This window comes from Lepisosteus oculatus, chromosome 7 (genome assembly GCF_040954835.1).
Source record: "Lepisosteus oculatus isolate fLepOcu1 chromosome 7, fLepOcu1.hap2, whole genome shotgun sequence".
Lineage (NCBI taxonomy): Eukaryota > Metazoa > Chordata > Actinopteri > Semionotiformes > Lepisosteidae > Lepisosteus > Lepisosteus oculatus.
The window spans coordinates 55,770,301-55,790,946 of record NC_090702.1 but is presented as its reverse complement, the minus strand read 5'-3'; the positions used below and the strand labels follow the sequence as shown (position 1 = coordinate 55,790,946).

General features: G+C 49.6%; 1 protein-coding gene across 2 annotated transcripts; it reads left to right on the top strand.

The window, feature by feature from the left end:
- The first annotated feature begins 4,426 nt into the window (after positions 1 to 4,426).
- Positions 4,427 to 19,815, top strand: arfgap3 (ADP-ribosylation factor GTPase activating protein 3). Of its 2 annotated transcripts, XM_069192840.1 has the most exons (17): positions 4,427 to 4,583; positions 7,292 to 7,410; positions 7,890 to 7,962; positions 8,380 to 8,511; positions 8,723 to 8,809; positions 8,938 to 9,019; positions 9,373 to 9,432; positions 9,667 to 9,702; positions 10,531 to 10,577; positions 10,818 to 10,963; positions 11,286 to 11,417; positions 12,592 to 12,726; positions 13,395 to 13,547; positions 14,167 to 14,290; positions 16,126 to 16,213; positions 16,788 to 16,909; positions 17,501 to 19,815. In XM_069192840.1, exons 1-17 carry the CDS (start codon positions 4,515 to 4,517, stop codon positions 17,516 to 17,518), a joined length of 1,623 nt encoding a protein of 540 aa, XP_069048941.1. In that variant the 5' UTR covers positions 4,427 to 4,514; the 3' UTR covers positions 17,519 to 19,815. The 2 variants fall into 2 exon arrangements, with proteins under 2 accessions (XP_069048941.1, XP_069048942.1); XM_069192841.1 differs by lacking the exon at positions 9,667 to 9,702.
- Positions 19,816 to 20,646: the final 831 nt, after the last annotated feature.

The following is a 20,646-nucleotide window of genomic DNA, read 5'->3' as shown; positions in this document are numbered from 1 at the left end:
TTTTTGATTTCATGATGAGTTTGTTACACGAAGGAGACATGACTGCTCCAGATAGGGAGAAGATTCAATAATTGCTTACACTTAAATAGCGCTTTTCTGGACACTCCACTCAAAGCTCTTCACAGGTAATGGGGATCCCCTCCACCACCACCAGTGTGCAGCCCCACCTGGATGATGCACCAGTACACTCCCCACACACCAGCTCTCAGTGGGGAGGAAAGCAGAGTGATGAAGCCAGTTCACAGATGGGGATTATTAGGAGGCCATGATTGGTAAAGACCAAGAGGAAATTTGGCCAGGACACTGGGGTTACACCCCTACTCTTTTCGAGAAACACCCTGGGATTTTTAATGACCACAGGGTCAGGACCTCAGTTTTACATCTCATCCGAAGGATGGCGCCTGTTTACAGTATAGTGTCCCTGTCACTATACTGGGGCATTAGGACTCACACAGACCGCAGGGTGAGCGCCCCCTGCTGGCACCACTAACACCTCTTCCCGCTGCAACCTTAACTTTTCCCAGGAGTCTCGCATCCAGGTACTGGCCAGGCTCACACCTGCTGGGCTCCAGTGGGCTGCCAGCAGTGAGCTGTGTCTCTTGCCAGCAGGAACTGGGAAGCTGGTCATGACTGATGGAGACAGATGGAGCAAATTCTGGTAAATCATGAAGGAAAACCAGTTTCAGACTTAAAAAAAATTGGACAAATATTCATTTCTCAACGGGACAGTGATCAAAAGCATAAGGTCAAAGCTACACTGGATTGGCTTGAGAATGAGAAAGGGAATGTCCTGACATGAATCCTGTTGTGAATCTGTAGAAAGACTTGAAAACTATTGTCCATAAGAGATCCCCAAGCAACCTGAGATAACCTCAGCAAATCTGCCAAAGAATAATGGATACAAATTGCACCAGGCTAGTGTGTAAACTTCGTAGAAACCCAAAAAGACATTTATCGATACAAATCTACCATATCAAGTTTTATTTGCAGATCTGGTTACTTTTGTGAAAACAATCGTTATGTTTGTGAATAGCAATCTATTTCCCGAGTCCTGAGGAGTCTAGCTGGTGTCAGTGCCTGGACAGTACGCAGTTTCCTCTGATCAAATCAACAGAAGGAGGAGAAGGTTTGATTGTTCAAATCAATTATAATTGCACTAGCTCACAAGTTCGATTAACTAACAGTAGATATTACGGCTTAGATCTGTCTTCCTTCTCCCCTGTTTAAATCGACTTGTACACATGCGGCCATATAGCTTTCACGCTTCTGCCTATAGCGCCCCCTGGTGGGCATTATACACAACAGTCCGTCAATACTGAAATGCTGTACAGCGCTTGTTACTTCCATTTTCAAAACCAATAGATCTTGACCTTCAAAATAAACTTTTCGCTACATTTATGCATGCATGTAGAAAAAGCAAGTACATGGTTTTGGTTTTTGCATTTTTGGCTTGGTTTTTGTTTGATTATTCGTGGTTGATACACCTCATCACTGAGAGACTTCCTTGGGCACAGGTGCTGTTATTTATTCCACCTGGGTCAGATACCAAGCCTGGTGAGAATCAGGAATGAAAAACACAGCAAGGAACCAGTCTGCACATCCTCTCAAGAGAACAGCGCCTCTATTCTCCTCAGCACAGGGGAGGCTGAACTGTGTATGTGTGTAGCTGCTGTGTTAGTAGTCCTCAGTGTGGGAGATGGGGAGGTCCAAGTGTTGCACTGGGCATCACAGAGCTGTGCTTGTAGTGATCACTGGCAGCCTGACTGTACGCCACTGCATTGACGAGGATCGGGATATGATATGTGTTGATATGCTGGCAGCCGTATCACCCTGCAACTCGCAGCTGGCAGCCCACTGGAGCTCAGCAGGTGTGAGTCTGGTCAGTACCTGGATGGGAGACCTCCTGGGAAAAACTAAGGCTGCTGCTGGAAGAGGTGTTAGTGGGGCCAGTAGGGGGTGCTTACCCTGCGGTCTGTGAGGGTCCTAATGCCCCAGTATTAATAATAATTAATAATTACTTACACTCATACATTGCTTTTCTGGACACTCCACTCAAAGCTCTTTACAGGTAACGGGGATCCCCTCCACCGCCACCAGTGTGCAGCCCCACCTGGATGATGCACCAGTACACTCCCCATAGACCAGCTCTCAATGGGGAGGGGAGCAGAGTGATAAAGCCAATTCATAGATGGGGATTATTAGGAGGCCATGACTGGTGAAGGCCAATGGGAAATTTGGCCAGGTTGCCAGGGTTACAACCCTACTCTTTTCGAGAAACACCCTGGGATTTTTAATGACCAAAGAGAGTCAGGACCTCAGTTTTATGTCTCATCCGAAAGGTCGCGCCTTTTTACAGTATAGTGTCACCGTCCCTATACTGGGGCATTAGGACCCACACAAACCACAGTGTGAGCGCCCCCTGCTGGCTCCACTAACATCTCTTCCAGCAGCAGCCCCAGCTTTCCCAGGAGTCTCCCATCCAGGTGAGATAAGATAAGATTTTATTGTTCCCTGAGGGAATTGTTTTAGGGACACCCAGCACTCCTGTACATTTAAATAGAATGCAAACAAAATAAAAGAAGAAAAGAAAAACACTGCACATTATTCTATTACTCTATTGCACATTATTCTATTATTCTAATAATAATTAATTATTATTAATTATAATTATTATTACAAAAAATAAGAAACACATTGCACATCACTCTATTGCACATGTACAGTATAACACATAGCAACATGTAACATTTATAACACATCACAAAACATATGGCACTCAAGTGGGCTGTAAGAGTCAAAATTGTGTTTATCCTTGACATCTGCGTTGACAGCTTTAATGGATAGTGGAACAAAGGAATGTTTGTATCTGTTTAACTTACATTTGGGAACCCTAAAACGTTTGCCAGAAGGAAGGAGTTGATTTTCAGGGCTGATGATGTGGGAAGGATCTGATATACTTTTTCCTGCCTGTTTGATTAGGGATTTTACAAAGATTGTCTGCAGGGAGGGGTGCTGTTTCACTCCCATGACTTTCAAAGCTGTCTGGAAGAGGCGGGTAATTTGCGATTTTAAATGAACTGATAGATTACTAAACCACACTGTAATACAATATCTGATAACGCTCTCGATTACAGCACGGTAGAAGAGTAGTATTACTTCCTGTCAAACCCCAAACACTCTTAGTCTTCGCAGGAAATATAAGCGCTGCTGATCTTTGGAGCAAACACCCTCAACATGAGTAATCCAGCACGGGTTACTGTCTATGTGTACTCCTGAGTACTTATATGGATCTACCTGAGTGATAAGTTCATTGTGGATTACTACCTGTAAGTGATCACCAACTGCTCCGGGATCAAAAACTATTTCTTTTGTTTTTTTAACATTCAGAATGAGGCTATTGTTGTCACACCATTGCACAAGCCTTTGGATTTCTGACATGAATACAGATGAGCTGCTACCTCTATACATTAAGCCCGGAACAGCTGTATCATCTGAAAATTTGAAAATGAAGCTGCTTTGACTACTGCTTGTACAATCATTTGTATAAAGTGTGAACAGAACTGGAGAGGTCACACAGCCCTGAGGGGCACCTGTGCTCATAGATCGTGACTCGGAAACAGTTTTGTTGACCCTGACATACTGCGTACGATTTGTTAAAAATAAATGGTACCATCTTATTATGTTATGGTTAACAGACGTACTGACCAGACTCGCACCTGCTGGGCTTCAGTGGGCTGCCAGTGGTGAGCTGCAGGCTGATATGGCTGCTGGCGATTGATGGATACCTGTTCAATAAAATGTCACCATGCCTAGTACAAAAAATAATCATCTGCAACCAATTGGACAGAGACTGAGCAAGTTTGGAAAGGAGAACGAGTAAAATCTTACAGTGTACAAACCCAGTGTGCAAAGTCACTGTGCAAAGTCTTCTCCAAAAAACCAACACAGCTTTAACTGCTAGATGTGCTTTTACCAAGTACCAAGAATTAAATTATTTTCTTGGTAATTAAAATAATTTTAATTATTCAGCAATTTAGGTGGATACTGCACATTGGTGGTGGTGGAGGGGAGTCCCCATTACCTGTAAAGCGCTTTGAGTGGAGTGTCCAGAAAAGCGCTATATAAGTGTAAGCAATTATTATTATTATTATTATTTCACCTACAGTATGAAAGTTTTGAAACTGTGTGAAAGTACATTTAAAGCTCAGGCTGTTCTTGTTACTCAAATTACACAAAAGGGTTTGTTGTGGTCCAGACATATTGTCAAAATTGATTCCCTTGCTTCTTCCAAGAAACAGCAGAATAAGCTCCTGTGATCAAGACTCTTTGTAGTTCCCTCCCGTTGTACGAACTCCAACTCCCAGAACCGCCCGTGTGCGCCGTCACGGCCGGCTCGGCCAATGGGGGGCGGAGGAGGCTGCCCCCCTGCTGTGACGTGGAGGGTTGATGTGGCGCTGCCGTTGTTTGCCAGCTGAGCTGGTGGAGACTTTCCAGTGTCGGCCACAGGTAGGAAGATGTCTGACCCGAGCAAGCAGGAGATTTCCACGATCTTCAAGAGGCTTCGCTCCGTCCCCACGAACAAGGTAACAGCTCAGGGGAGGTGGGTCCGGCGATTGCTCGCGTATTACTCTTTTTTTCTCGAAGAAAGCTGTTAGTTCACGGAGGGGTTACAGAGCAGGAAGTCTGCGCAGGAGCCCAGTGGGTTTGACACGTCGCAGTTAGGAGCCAGTGTTTGGGTAGCTCTGCGACCGACCGCGGGGGTCCAGGACAGCCGGAGGACGTGCTCGCAGCACGCCGGTGGCTTTTGTGAATGTGCCGAAGCGGCCGCTGGTCTGGACCTGGAAACGGGCCCGGCCGGGGTTCGGCCCCCGGGTGGGGGTGGTGCCGTCAGCGGGCCGGACCCCACGCGAGTTCCGTGCCCGTGGTGGTGGGGGTGGTGAACCAGGTGTCCTTGCGCGACGTGGACGCACAGGTGGCTGCGCATCGCCCCGGAGCTGCCCAGCAGCTGGGTTCGGCCAGCGCCTGACCCGAGTGGGCCAGCAGGTCCCGGGACCCGGAGCGAATCCGGAGCGGCGTGGACGTGGGGGTCGCACGATGGCGCAGTTCCACAGACAGGGGGGCAGCGGGCGGAGAGCGGGATCAGATCGGTTTAGTCGCCCCTGGCTGTGGACGGAGAGCTGAAACCGGACCGCTGCCGTGAGGCGGGCCCCAGGCGCCCTTTAGACTGGACACGGACACGCTGGATACGGAGGCACCACGTCGTTGTCACGTTATCCTGAACAGATAGGGGGGTTGCTCATTTGTTTTGAAACAAAAACTGTTGCTCGGTGCTCTGTGTCGCCTTATAAACCTCGCGCCTCTCGTTAATCTGGTTCGCTCGTATATAGAACATGCCCGCTATCTTTATAGCGACTTTTCATCAAAGGGTCCAGGATGGTCAAGCCCAGTGTGTAATTAATCCAGGACAGCAGGGTGGGCTTCGGTTTAGACTCATCTGAAGGACGGTATCTGGGCCTGCACCTGCTGGTCTTCATTCCAGCTGGCCAGCATGACCTCCAGGCAGCCTTAACTGAACTAAGGGGTCGCTTGATTGGAATACTGGCAGGCTTTATTGTTTGGCATTTTCTTTTGCTTGTGAAATATAGTAGATAACAGGCAGCCTCCGTCATGTTAAAAGCTGTGTATTTCCAATTAAGCCTTTTGTGAAGTCAGTGAAGAGTTCGGTTTTTGTAAGTGGGATCTTGCGTTGAACAGATACCTTCTGGGTCTCCAGGACCAGAATTGATGACCCCTGTTTTATAGCAGTGTGCCTGGTTCCAATAGTGGTGCTCTGGTCTGTAAATCTGGCCCAGAGATAAGAGCACTACTTACTGGTCCACCAGCACCAGTTACAGCAACAACCTAGTGTTCCTTAGACATCTCCCACCCCAGGACTGAGCAGGCCCAGCCTGGCCCAGCTCCAGAGATCTGGTAGCACTGTGACCGACTAGAACGTTGTTTAGGTGAGAGAATATTAACATGCTATGGAGAATTCTTGCTGCTGAGTATGGTGTTATTAAGCTTTGCTTAGCATGACCCTTATTCTTCATGTCCAGACAGACCTTGTTCGGAGTGACTGACCTATCCACGCGCTCCATTGGGTGTGGATGCAACAGGAAACCACAGGTCTAATTCTGAGTTTCACAATAAAATTAAAACTATGGTAACGAGAAGCACAGTAATACTGGTTAAGGATGCACCACCCTAAAATAAAAAATATTTTAAGAGTAAATTGTCTCCGTTGTTGAAGAGTTACCATAGTTTTAATTTTATTAACTAGAATGTAGAAGCCGGAGCTCAGAACAGAGGCTGAAGGTGACCTCTCTCCTTCTTGGGCCATTTTAATAAGCTTCCTGGCACATTTCTGCTGGCACCTTTATAGCTGATGTTCTGCAGACGCAGAAAGCCGACTGCAGAATTTCCCAGTGCCTCACTATCAATCCAGCCAAATACAAATGCTTCAAGATGCAAAAAAAATTCTGAACGTAGTAAGAGGAAGTGACATTTTGTTAGCCGTTATCTTGGTTTATCTTGGTTAAATTCTGGCAGCCATGTTAGAGTCATTGTGGATGTCTTCTACTGAAAAGCATGACCAGTGCCAACCTCACCTGGTGTGACTGATGGAGATGGAACACTCTTTAAAAGCATTACGGAAAAAAAGGCTTCTAAATAACTTTGGGACAGTGCACATACTTGTCATGCGCTTCATACAGACAGCGTGACCTTGCTCTCGCTGACCAAGTTGAGATTTTTGTTTTTTTTAATTGTCACACTTGCTGCTGTACAGGTTAAAATACAAAGTCATGTTTGCAGGCTGACTTCCTGCCTTTTTTCACAGTGCCCGACTCTTGAACTTCCTAGTGAGTTTCTGTCCGTGTTTCCCATATTACAAAAAGAGAATGCTGTTCACCTCTCTCTCGCACTTGCCACGTCTCCAAAACCTGTTCTGGCTGCTGCCTGACGCCCCTGAGTGCTGGTGTGCAGGCCCAGGGGCTCTCCTGTGCTCTGTCCCGCACAGACCAGGCTCTTTATCCGCCCTGGTGGAGGATGTAGACGCTTTGCGCCTCGACCTGCCTCGCTCGCGAGACTGCGGTCTGTCATTGTGCTGTGACGTGGTTGGTCCGCTGGAGCCAGTGGTGGCTGATTCTGGTCCGGGAGAGAGAGAGAGAGCGGGGGGATTTTCTGCAAGGCCAGCAGCCGGCTCACGAGGTCCGTGCGCCCCAGATAACCGTGTGCCTTCTCTTCCTGCCAGTCATGCTTCGACTGCGGAGCCAAGAACCCCAGCTGGGCCAGCATCACGCACGGGGTCTTCCTGTGCATCGACTGCTCCGGGACGCACCGCTCGCTGGGGGTGCACCTGTCCTTCATCAGGTGGGGCCTCTGCGCTGGTGCGTGTTTGCACACGGGTTTGAAGGGTCAGAGATAGAGCCTCCATTTGCATTTAGAAGCGTCGTTGCAGGCTTTCTGTTTAGCCAATTTGAGTTTTTTTTTTACTCCCAAACTATTAAAAGGACGATGGATTGAAAATGAAGTGACCTTTTGGGGGTCTAAAGTTATTCAGCCATACGAACTGGTGGTGGTGTAAGAATTCAGTGAAGTTCAGAATACTTTATTCACCTCCACGAGGGCAGTTGAAGAAGGCTCTGTGTTTGTTAGGGTGCCTGGCTCTCTGGGGTCCATTCTTACTGGTGAGCTTCGCATTGTTTTATCTATTTAACAAGCCCTGAAGGAGGGCCGTCTAGATAGGGTGTCATAAAACCGAGATGCTGTATCTGCAAGATTCCAGCTGTAAGCCGGAATCATTCCCCTTTAAAAGCCTGGTTTTTGAACGCTGCGGTGCTGTCTTTCAGGTCCACGGAGCTCGATTCCAACTGGTCCTGGTTCCAGCTGCGGTGCATGCAGGTTGGCGGGAATGCCAATGCGGTGAGTATTTGAACCCAACTAATGAGTAAAATACTGGCCCCGCTAACACCTCTTCCAGCAGCAGCCCAGCAACCCCCCAGTCTCCCCTCAGGTACTGGCCAGGCTCACACCTGCTGAGCTGCCGTGGCCTGCCAGCGAGTGACCACCTGGCAGAGGGTCGTACAGCAAATGTGTGTCCTCTTGCCCTCTGGCTATAACGGCTGAGTCCAGATGTGTGTGCTCCAAGTCACAGAGCAATTCTGGTCTGCAGTCTCCTGCTGGACTGAGGTCGAGACAGGAAGACAGTAATGTGCTCTGTGCTGCGACAGTGGAAGAAGACTCGTTAGTTCCTGTCCCCTCCTGCACTTTGTGTTTTCAGCATGTGAGAGGGGGCTAGGGTCCATTTCGCTTATTTGTTTCTGCTTTCTTCCCCGCTAGACGGCTTTTTTCCACCAGCACGGCTGCACGGCCAGCGCCGCCAACGCCAAGTACAACAGCCGCGGCGCCCAGCTGTACCGGGAGAAGATCAGGACGCTGGCCTCCCAGGCGACCCGGCAGCATGGCACTCAGGTAGGCGTGTGCTCCGGGCCGGGGCGGCAGCCCTGACTGGGGCTGCTCCGGCTGCGTCAGTCTCTGCGCAGATCCTCGCAGTCGTGACGGTCCCGTTGGGCCGATCGCCTCCATCCCCGGGGCGGGGGTTGATCTCGGGTCCCGTTCCTCGGGCGTCCCGTGAGCCGCAGCCTGGCCAGGGACGCGGGCTGACGTGTCTGTTCCTTTGCAGCTGTGGCTGGACTGCGGGGATCACGTGCCCCTGTCCCCTACGTCCCCGCACAGCAAGCAGGAAGACTTCTTCGCAGTGCACACGCAGGTAAGGGGCTCTCCCCAGCCCTCGGCTGGCAGTTCTCATTCAGCGGGTGCGGTTCATGATTTAATGACGTCTGACTCGAGCTGCTTTCCCCACTAAGGTTTTTTTTCCCCCCCCTCCCATACGTATAGATCACGACAGATGACAGACTGGAGCAAACAGATCCCGCGTTAGAAGAGGACCTCTCCCTGGCCGTCCGGGGTGCAGCAGAGGGTGAGCTCCTCGGCCGCCTTCTGCTTAGGGCCTGCACGCAGGCACCGGGTCCTGGGAGATTTGCGGCCCTGCAAGCTGTCAGGCACAGCCTATCAGCTGGCCATAGGAGTGATCGCCCCCCTGTTAGAGCTCTTGTGGTCATTGTTCATTAAGGCTGAAAATGCTGCTGTGTTAAACCTGTGATCCCTTTTGGAGGTGGTGAAGACAAGAGCTGCGCTCGGCCGCAAGGGGGAAGGAGGTCCTGCACGCTGCTCCCCCAGCGCTGTGGCTCAGAGGCGCTTCGGGATAGTTTGGGGTGTTTCCTGGCGGCGCTGGGAATATTTCTGACTTGAGCCTGCTGAAATGTTTTGCAGGCGAGCCGGAGCAGGGCCCTAGCGTGGATCTGCTCAGCATGTCTCCCAAGGCTGCATTAGGTAACCTAAGACAGAATAAGCACTCCTGTTGTCCTTGCTTACTAACGTCTTTAGTCCATTGTTGTGTGCAGTTTGCCTGTGTGTAGTGCGATAGTGTGTGTGAGTTTGATGTCTAAATAACATGGGTTCATGTGCGGCTGAAAAGACAAATCTGCCATATTCTGTCCTGAAAGTTGAACTAATACCAGTCTAGTGCTTATTTGTCTGACTGAGACTTATCTTTCCTCATTTTAGCTGACCCAACATCCACAGGACTCGCGCATAGCAAAGGTAGACTGGTAGTTCTTGTAAAACACAGCTCCCACCTCCAGTCCTGGAGGGTCAGAGTCCAGCTGGGTTGACAGCTGAGGCCTGGCCTGTCCGGTTCAGCTGCCGCCGAAGGGCTGAGCTCTCCGGGGCTGCAGGTGTGCTGCACTGGTGTGGAACTAACCTCTGCTGCTTGTCCCCCTGAGTGGATGGCCCTGCCCTGGGGCGAGCGCTTTGCCTACCTCAGTTATTTTGCATTGACTAACGCACAAGGCACCGTTTTTTTTTTTAAATAAAGGATAATTTTTGCTTATGTTTGTCAGTTTTATAGTTCTTGCCTTTTCAGTTAGAGTATGCAAAAAAAAAAAACATTTTCAAGGAACTGAGAAGTGCAAGCTATCTCAGTAGAACGCACATTGTGACCTAGAGTAAGTGTTCACATTCGGAGGGAGCTAGGAGAACCGTTCCCTCGAAGACCAGGAAAAGGCAGGTCAGGCTCCTGGGCTGTGAGGTTACCTGTGAGATTTGGTAGGGATGGGGGCTGCTGTCCCACAGCAAAACGCAGCACTGTAAAATGTGCCTGCTTCCAACAGATGATGGCACGAGGGGCCTGTGTGGAGCCAGGCTCCGACAGAGGGCGGGACGCAGTGCAGGTCCCGTTGGAGGTGCATTAGGGAGTAGAAGAGTCTGTGTGCATCCCGCCTAGTGAGCCGATTTAAGGAAAAATGAGAAGAGGCAAAGGCTTGCTTTTTTGGCAGCTCTTCAGAGCTATTTGCATCTCCCCGCTGTGTGTGCGGCTCTCCCTGTGTCCCCGTGTGCCCCGGACTGACGCTCTCTCTCCCCCCCCTGCAGAGAGCTCCTCGCTCCTCAAGAAGAAGGCCGCCCCCTCCAAGAAAACGGTATGTGTGCCACACTGCGTCACGTGACCCACGGGAACTGAGCGCGTGTATTTAAGAGACACGGGAAAGGGGAACGATGAGATGAATGAGATCGTGTGCTTTCCCTTACGAGGAGTCGGCAGTGCAGCTGCAGGTCGGGCTCCGTGGTTCAGGGTTTGTGCCGCACGGCTCCAGACGGCCGCTCCGGCGTGCGTCTGGCGGTGCTCAGCTGGTTTCGGGGGGCTCTGTTTGCTTTCCTAGCTCGGCTCCAGGAAGGGCGGGCTGGGGGCGCAGAAAGTGAGCGTGCAGAGCTTCACCGAGAGCGAGCGGCGGGCCCAGGCGGTGGACAAGATCCGAGAGCAGGAGGACGTGGGGGTGAAGAAGGCCGCCGAGCAGGACGAGCCCATGTGAGTGGAGCCGCGACGGACGGACGGAAGGACAGACAGACAGGCCGGCTTTTCCTCCAGGCCGCGCTGGCTGGCTTCTAACGTTCATGTCTCTGATGTCTGTTGTCGCATTACCTTTGCACCAGCTCAGTTGTCTGACATTATGAAACCCTAATGATTGAGAAGCAGTGAACTGACTGCGAGAACCAGGCTGAGGGAGGACTGGAGCTGACCTCTCTCCCCTCCCTTGCGAGACTCCCGCTTGGCCTTGCAGTTCTCTTCAGTTTTGTTTCACACGTGCTTTTTCGGCATTGTAAAGCGTTTGTTTGTGTTGCGTCTCTAGAGTGTCGTCCATGAGGCTGGCCTACAAGGATCTGCAGGTCCAGACCAAGAAGGAGCAGGAGATGCTCAAGAGCCTGGGGGGCAAGAAGAAGGAGCAAGCGGAGAGGCTGGGCATGGGCCTGGGCAGCAGGAGGTGAGCTCATGGGGAGCTGGAGGTGTTCAGTGTTAATAATAATTCCTTACGCTTACGTCGCACTTTTCTGGACACTCCACTCAAAGGTCATGGGGATCCCCTCCACCACCACCAGTGTTCAGCCCCACCTGGATGATGCACCAGTACTCTCCCCACACACCAGCTCTCAGTGGGGAGGAGAGCAGAGTGCACCAGTACGCTCCCCACACACCAGCTCTCAGTGGGGAGGAGAGCAGAGTGCACCAGTACGCTCCCCACACACCAGCTCTCAGTGGGGAGGAGAGCAGAGTGCACCAGTACGCTCCCCACACACCAGCTCTCAGTGGGGAGGAGAGCAGAGTGCACCAGTACACTCCCCACACACCAGCTCTCAGTGGGGAGGAGAGCAGAGTGCACCAGTACACTCCCCACACACCAGCTCTCAGTGGGGAGGAGAGCAGAGTGCACCAGTACGCTCCCCACACACCAGCTCTCAGTGGGGAGGAGAGCAGAGTGCACCAGTACACTCCCCACACACCAGCTCTCAGTGGGGAGGAGAGCAGAGTGCACCAGTACACTCCCCACACACCAGCTCTCAGTGGGGAGGAGAGCAGAGTGATGAAGCCAGTTCAGAGATGGGGATTATTAGGAGGCCATGACTGGTAAAGGCCAGGGGGGAAATTTGGCCAGGACGCTGGGGTAACACCCCTACTCTTTTCGAAAAAAATTCTGGGATTTTTAATGAACACAGAGAGTAAGGATCTCAGTTTTACGTCTCATCAGTATAGTCCCCGTCACTATACTGGGGCATTAGGACCCACACAGACCGCAAGGTGAGTGCCCCCTGCTGGCCCCACTAACACCACTTCCATCAGCAGCCTTAGTTTTTCTCAGGTGGTCTCCCCTCCAGCTTTAGTGGGCTGCCAGTGGTGAGTTGCGGGATGACATGGCTGCTGGCTATATGTGGATGTGTTCACACTTCCCCCCTGTTACCTGCCCCCAGGCTCCAGGCTGTATGTCTGAGACCCGATATCTCGCAAACACTCAGTGGGCTGGACTGACTGGAAGGTACGCGGTGTCCTCTTTGGTTCCTGTTGAAACCCCTGTGACCTGCCCCTGCTGTGCGCCTCGCCCCGGTGGGTGGGTGGGTGGGTGGGCTGGCGGGCAGGGGGGTGACGAGCCTGCTCTCTTGCAGCGGCGTGTCCCACTCGGTGCTGGCGGACATGCACACCATCCGGCAGGAGGCTCCGGGCGGGCCCCGGCCCGCGCGCAGGGCGTACGTGGAGGACGAGGACGAGGAGGAGGGCTCCCTGTTCTCCTCGAGGACCAGGTAGGGAGCAGGGGCTCGTCGCTGCGGGGCCCGGGGTTCGCCTCTCGACTGCTTGAGAAGCACCGGCTTCTAAACGCCTTTACAGTCGGTTTGAGTTGGTTTTCCACTCGGCTGCACGAGTCTGTCTGTGAACTTGCGAGCTGGTACAAGGAATGCTGTGATGGTCAAACACAGAAATAGTTTGAAATGTATGTGTCGGATTGCCAGGGTTCAAGGTGATTTAAGTCAGTCTTAGAAAGAAGGCGGCACCCAGTTGCACTGAGACTTGACTGTGTAGGTGTTTGGGTCTGCGCCAGTGCCTGCACTACAGAAGGAGCTGGGCTGGTGCAGAGCTCCTGGCCACAGCTGTATGGAGGGTCCCTTTCATCTGGAAGGACATTAAAAAGGAGAACAGAAGGCTCTTCCTTGCACTAAAGAATAGATGTCTAGATGTGCCAATTGGCCTCCTCTTGTCTTGTCTGTCACTGTTCTTGTGGAAGTTGGCCCTTAAAATCCTTTGACCTGGTCTGTGGTATTGAGCCACGCTGCAGTCTCCTTCCGCAATTCTTAAAGTGCTATTAGTAAAACGGCCGGTGCCCGCCTGCAGTTTTTGATAGGTACGTTTCTCATGCAACGGTGTCGGCAGAAAAATATTCTTTGTCCTGACCTCTGTGCACCGGTGTCTTCAGAGTGCCCTCGAGATACACGGACGAGCCCGCAGAGACGTCCAGCAGGTTCTTCTCTCAGTGGGAGGACAGCAGTGACTCGCTGTGGAAGAAGGAGAGCAGAAAGCTGGAGCAAGACATCCTCCTGACGTCAAAGAAGCCAGCGTCCAATGACAGGTACAGGCGTATTTCCCCGTTTCAAGCATCGCATCACTGAACAAGGTTAAATGTCCCTTAGCCAGTGGATACCACAGTTAGGAAATCAGTATTTCCAATAATGTATGACTGAAAGTCCCTCTCTGATGAGTACTGTATTCTGCCAGTGCTCGGATTGCCTGGATAGGTCCTTGTTTCTTAGTCTGTAGAAGGAGGTGTCTTGCTCTTTCATGGTCTTGACATCTCTCTAGTCTGAGATGTCTGTCCCCTCTCATATGAGATGATTGCAGTGTCTGAAACACTTCCATCTCATCCCTGTTTCCATGTCCGGTTTTTCCTGACTGGGGGCGTATTGTGTCCTGTACTCCCGTCCTTGGAGGTGGCTGGGTGCCCTCGGAGCGAGCCGCTCGTTCAGTGTTGATGTTCCCAGAGGCTGACTGAACGAAGTTAACAGTTGATACCCTATTGGGCCCTGTCCACTGCCTGGACAAGACAGCTGTGTAAAACCTGAAGGTCATGCTCACTGTAACCCTCCTTTGGTAATGGGGGGGCTCTCCTTGGCTGCCCCCCGCGTGCGACGGTACTCGTATGCACGCATGTTGTTGTTCTGTTAATCTGTAAAGGCGTCTGCTTCCTGTAGGCCCACTAATCGAAGGAAACCCGAGTACGAGCACGGCGCCCACACGGACGAGGCTCAGAAGAAGTTTGGCGATGCCAAAGCCATTTCCTCTGACATGTACTTCGGGAAGCAAGACAACAGTGAGGCAGGTGTCCCTCGTTTCCTTTTATCCCCGGAGATCGGAGCGCTTCTCCTTCCAGTGGCGCTCCTGCTCCGTCGCGTGATTCTCGAGAGAGCGATGTCCCTGTTCTTTGGCCTCTTACCGTTCTGGAGGACCTGCTGCACGACTGCTGGTGGTTATTTCAGGAGCAAACTGCACTGTGGCCTCACTGTCACCCACACTCCCCCCAGCTGGTCAGAGCACAGCTCGCAATGTTCAAATACACCAATGAGAAAAGGTTTGTGAACCTCCGGTGTACTAACAGGAATTCGTTTCTCAGCCTGAACATCGCTGTTTCAGTTAAACAAGGGTTTCTTATACACCTTAAACGCTGCTGCCTGTCTCATAAGCGCCACGTCCATGTTTTTGTGATGCAAGAAGTAGAAAAAAGGAATGATTAAAATTCTATGTGAAATAATAAGTAAGCCCCTAATTTGCTTGATAAAATTAAGGGGGTCATTAGAAATGGGTGGCTAGATAAGTGGGTAACAAATAGACCAGGACTGCATTTGGGCATCCCTGACCGAGATAATGATCCGAAACATTGTGTCTTGGACTTGTACAGGGGAGTGGAAACATGCCTTGATTGAAAGCAATTTCAGAGGACCTCCACAGAAGTAGTCGCTGCTTATCATTTGATGGTTACAAAACCACTTCTAGACATTAACAGCTCCTTGCATCCACTGTCAATCAATGGACAATATTCAAGGCCAGAGTGACTCTCCCCAGGACTGGCCTTCCTGCCTGTACCATCCTGGAAAATCATCCAGAAAGTCATCGAGAACCCCAGAGCAACATCTAAGGATCTGCAGGCCTCTGTCACTGCTGCTAATGTCCATATTCGGGCTTCAACCTTCAGGAAGAGACTGATGGGACCGGTTTTCATGAGAAAGATGGGCCGGAAGAATCTGTTGCTCTCTGAAAGGAACATTGCTACTTGTCTCATGTTTGCCAAAGAGCACCTGGATCATCCACAGGACTGCTGGAAGAAGGTTCTCTAGACAGAAGAGTTGAAAGCTGAACTTTGTGACCACAGTGAGAGATGTTTTTGTGTGGTGAAAATCAAACACTTCCTACAGGGAGAATATTATCCTGAGCGTCAAGCAGGGAGGAGGGAGGATCAGGGTTTGGGCCAAGAGGGCTTGTCATCATTGTCATCATTGGTCCTGAGTCATGGGCTGGTCACCATGAAATCAGTGTTGTATCAGCACTGGAGGAGAACGTCAGGCCAGCCAGTCGTGCGCTGAAACAGATGAGTGGAGAAAAAAGGTCACGAAGCAAGACGGTGATCCTTAACATACAAGCATATCTGCAACAGAACAGAAGGAGAAGAAATGTTGCATTTTCTTAGCTGGATGTTGAAATATTGTGGGGGGAGCTGCTCATGTAAGGAAACATTCAGCTGCCACCAACATGAAGTAGTCCTGCAAGGAAGAACAGGCCAAACTTTATAGAAACGGATGAGAGAGACTGAGGAACAGGAGACATGTGGCTGAAGTCATTGCTGCTGAAGGACTTTCCACCTGTCACTGAATCTAAGGACTCACATACTCATTCACCCAACAGTGTTTACTGTTGAATCGGTTTGGTGAATAATCCAAATTTGTCGTGGTGTTTAAGATCAATTTTGATAACGACTTTCATGAAGACCCAACTGGAGGTCTAAAATATATTAAAATTAGACCTACCTATGGGGTTCACAGACGTTTTCTCAGCGCTGTGTTTTACTGTGTGTGGTTGAACTGCCCCTGCCAGATGCCAGCAGTAATATTTTGTCTGCGAGTGTCATGAGTACCAACTGTGCTTTGTCCCGTGTCCAGTACGAAGCCCGCAGCCGGCTGGAGAACTTCTCTGGCAGCTCCTCCATCAGCTCGGCGGACCTGTTTGACGAGCAGAAGAAGCAGACGGGTGAGGAGGGGCCTGGGGGGCGAAGGGCAGGGAGCCAGACGCTCGTGGATGCAGGGCTGTCTGAGCAGTTTGGCTTCGCACTGGTTTTCGAACCCGTGTCCATTCGCGACTTTGACAGCTTGCGTGCTCTGTTGTACTTCGAGTGCCATTGAACTATGAAGAGTTGGTCAGATGCTGTTTCCAGAGCCTCAGTGAAACAGTTCCCAAACGGCTTTCCGAAGAACTAGCTGTACTGGTTAACCTGGATGAAATCCATGTCCCTGTTAAGACCCGATTCCGCTTTGTGAAATGAAGTAATATTTCATTTCAAAACATTAGATTTGACTTAATGTATTTCCGCATTTAACTCCCCACATCTTTGATCGCAGAATGCAAACAGTTCTATTAAATGGCTATGGTAAACTAAAACAAAATATGAAAGAAGAAAAGCTCAACATTCTATGAGTATTTCACTTGTAAACTATTTCACCAATAAATAATTGCGGGGGGAGAACTAGTTCTGATCTGGTGTGGGGAAGACGATGCGCTGTTGAGTGGAACGTGGTGCTAGTTTCTGCTGTGTGCCGTTTCGCAGGATCGTACAGCCTGACGAATGTCCTGCCCAGCGCCCCCGACATGTCTCACCTCAAGCAGGGTGTGAAGTCCGTGGCGGGACGGCTGTCTGTGCTTGCCAACGGCGTCATGTCCTCCATTCAGGTCTGTATGGCATGAGCAGGCTGCGGGATCAGTCCCTGCAGTGCCTCCTGCCCTGTCTCTGCGTGTTCCTGTTGCTTCTGGCGCTTGGCTCTACACAAGTCTAAAAACGTCTTCTGTCCTGTATTGACGAAAGGTATCGTCAGTTGTTTTGTTAAGCGCCTTGGGGCAACCTTGTTGTGAAAGGTGCTATATAAAAAAAATTGAATTGAATTGAATAAACGTTTAAATTCCCGAAAACAGCCGTAATCCGCAGGTCTTCAGCCACTGAGGAACAACCGTGCCAAGTTTTGTAACTCTGTGAATTAATAGCTTGTGCATATAAGTGCATGGCCTTTTTTATTAAATGAAGGTACCGCTCGTTTGTCGAAGAGCGGAGATTGAGGAATGGTGACAGTCGCCATCGATGTATTTGATAAATCTCACCTCAACATAAAATTTGGCCTCAGAGACTCCTGTGCTTTTTAACCGGCGAGGTGGGCTCAGTTAACAGCAGAACGCACTAACCCGTTGTGCCTCAGAGACTCCTGAGCTTTGTGCAGTGGCCCTGGCTCCGTCTGTACGGCATCTTCACTCCTGTGTTCTCCCTTACAGGACCACTACAGCTCGTGAGCTGCAGGGTGTTGGATACTGCGGTCTGCTGGTGCTCCAGCACGGGGCGGCGGAGCGAGCAGTGTGATGCCACACTAGCGTTACATCTGTGTACAGTGGAGTCTGTGCTCGTATACCAATTGTGAAGGAAGCTGCATTCTGAGAAGCAGCAATTATTTTTTTGATGAGTGCATGTGTGTCTTTCGTGTAAACAGGGGGACAAGGTGTTATTGAAATCTTTGTATTCACACATTTGAAACTGTAGTCCTAGAATACTGAAACTGTCAACAGCTTCTTTAAATATACCGAGAAGGTTATCATGTAAGGTTTGGGTTCAGCCATTGCTAAAAAAAAAAGTTTTAAAACATCTGGGATCTGTTATGATGGCCTTACCATTAATATTTGACAGCAGAGGGTTTAATCTTCTGTGTAGAATTAGTAAAAAGGGTGGTGCAAGTTTTCTCTGCACCTTCAAAGAAGTCTCTGGTGCCTTTCAAAGATGAACAGGCTGACTTGCCAGCCAGGATATGTGTAGTTTTAAGTTATCATCAAAGTGCACTTAAGAACTTATGTTGTTGTGACTATCAGAAAAATTGTAATTTGTTAATGCGCCTCATTATTCATAAAAAAATAGGACATGAACATTGAAGGACCATATATATATCTAGGTAATGTACTGTACAAGGTATATTAACTAGGTAAGACTGATGGGAAGCACTTTTTTTTTGTGTTAACAAGATCACATTCACAGAAACACTACAGCTGGTCATGAGCACCAGCTCATGGTCCGTAAAGTCATAAGATTGAGGTTCCCACTTCCTAACTCTTTCTAAGCAGAATTCAACTCTTTGTATGCAATCCAGTGGATTTTAGGTTCCAAGTCAACTTACAATATTGCTTTTGATTGCAAGCTTTTTCTTATACTTACAGTAAGCTAGAATTCCTGCAGCTCGAACCTTAACGCAGGTCCTTTGAGTTAAAAATTCAATTGACTATCTTTTGCATAGGATGTGGTCTGGGGTTAGTTTCCTGGGTCAGGGTCCATATAAGGATTTGCTGGCAAGGTCATGCCAACCGGGGGGTGAAGAAGCCACTTTGTTAATGCTCACAGATATCCTAGGGTGTAAAAAACGTACAGGGATAAGACTGATGCCAAAGGTGAGGAAAATGAAATACTCCGGTTTGTCGTTCCCACTTGTTCAGAGCACCGGAGTGTGTCTGAGCGCCTCTGGCTCTGCCGTGCTGCACCTGTGCGATACTGGTGCGAGGGGACAGCCCCTGGCACACCAGGAAATGGGCATTTCTGACCCAGAGCCGGGCACAAGGACCTGGTGGTGTTGGAGAGACCAGATCCTGTAGTAATTGCCGTTTCTGAGGTCCGGTGTGTATTCAGACTGGGCTCTGCTTCCATAGGGTGGATCAGACAGTAGTAGTAGAAGTAGTGTCCTATTTGCGCAACTCTAGAAACAAAAAAGCAAACTTTCATAGTAATGATCTGCACGTTAATTAATTTGATTTTTTTTTTTAAACCTGTTATTTAGCAGCTGGTGCTTCACTGTCATAGTTCTTTTTCTTTGAATTCTTGATTTAAAAGTCAGAAGATTTTATTCCTGAACTGTAGGTTTGGCTGTAATCATACTGTATTTAAATGTCATTTGAAGTGGTTGCAGTTCTTATTTGTCTCTGTGCACTTTGGTTTTCCCTGAAAGAGCCGACATTCCTGCGTAATTTTAAATTTCTCATTAAATGTTAAACTCTTGATCCTTTGTTTCTGAAAAAGCCGTATGGCTAAAGTATCCATCCTGAAGAAATTTACAGATGTGCTCAAAAACAAAGACCATCTGATTTGAAATCGATTTTGTACTGTTTGCAGTGCCTCTGTATTTTGAAAAAGTACACTAAGGGGCAACACATTAAGGCCTTGATTTGTGTAAAGGCTTCTCCCCGCCCCCAACAGCCAGAAACCATAACAAAGATTATATATTTAAATTAATTACTTTGGGCTAAAAATACTAAAAGGAGCCCATTTTTGTTTCACAAACTGCCAAGAGCAAACGATGTGTATGAGGTTGTATTCTGAGCTGTATCTACCACTAGCCTAATGTGCAGCCCATGAGAACGGAGACAGAGGAACACAAGTTGTTTTTGCACATTTTGGCGAAATGGCTAAACTGATACAAGGATAAGTGCCTTAATCTGCTAGGAGAGGTAAAAAGATCTAGACAAGATGCTATTCATTTGTACCTTGTAATTAAGCTAGGAAGATGATGTATACTGAAAGAAATTTATATGATTCAAAATAAAAATCTGTAAAAAGCTCCAGTGTGTTTTCTTTGTGTTCAAGTGATGGTGTTTGTAAAGGTTTTAACAGTCGTTTTCAAGACCTGCTCTTGAAACGAGAGCAGCTCATGCAGTTTATTGAGCTTGTTTGGTCACTTGGTGGCTAATTGATGTCGCTTCTGCGGAGAAGCCGGGGTATCGCCAGGCCGCTTGTTCCAGACACCCACAACCCTTTGTGTACAGCCGTGCCTCCTGTTCTCGGATTCAAATGCACTTTCCACTCGTGTCGTCGGGTTAGTGTCGTACCGTTCGTTCCCATGAAGTCCTCCGGGCTGGCGGTGCCTCTGTGAGAACTCTGAATGCGCAGATCGGATCTCTTTCGGCCCGGAAGTGTTGGGTTATTCCTCTGACTCCGGGGGGTGGGATTGAGTCTTGGGAGACCGGCGGTGGAATCATTTAATTCTGCATCTTTCGATTGGCTGACAGATGGCTGCCTCCCCCCACTTCCCCTTGGAGCCTGGCACCCCGTTTCCCATCCTAACCCCTCTTCCCTGCTCCCAGCTCATTCTCCCAATCTCATCACCCCCCCCCCTCCCTCATGTCCCTTCTCTGGGCCCTCACACCTGGAGAGACTCCCCAGCCGAAATGAAACTTCCATCTAGTTGATCCGGGTCACTGTTGGCCATATCATCCGGATGGGGCTGCACACTGGTGGTGGTGAAGGGGAGTCCAGAATAGCACTATCTGAGTGTCAGGGTTATTATTTATTATAATATTTCAGTAATGTAATTTGTGTGGGCAGCACAGGGGCCCAGTGGTTGGCATCGCTGCCTCGCAGCTCTGGGTTTGAGTCCCGGAAGTGCTGTCTG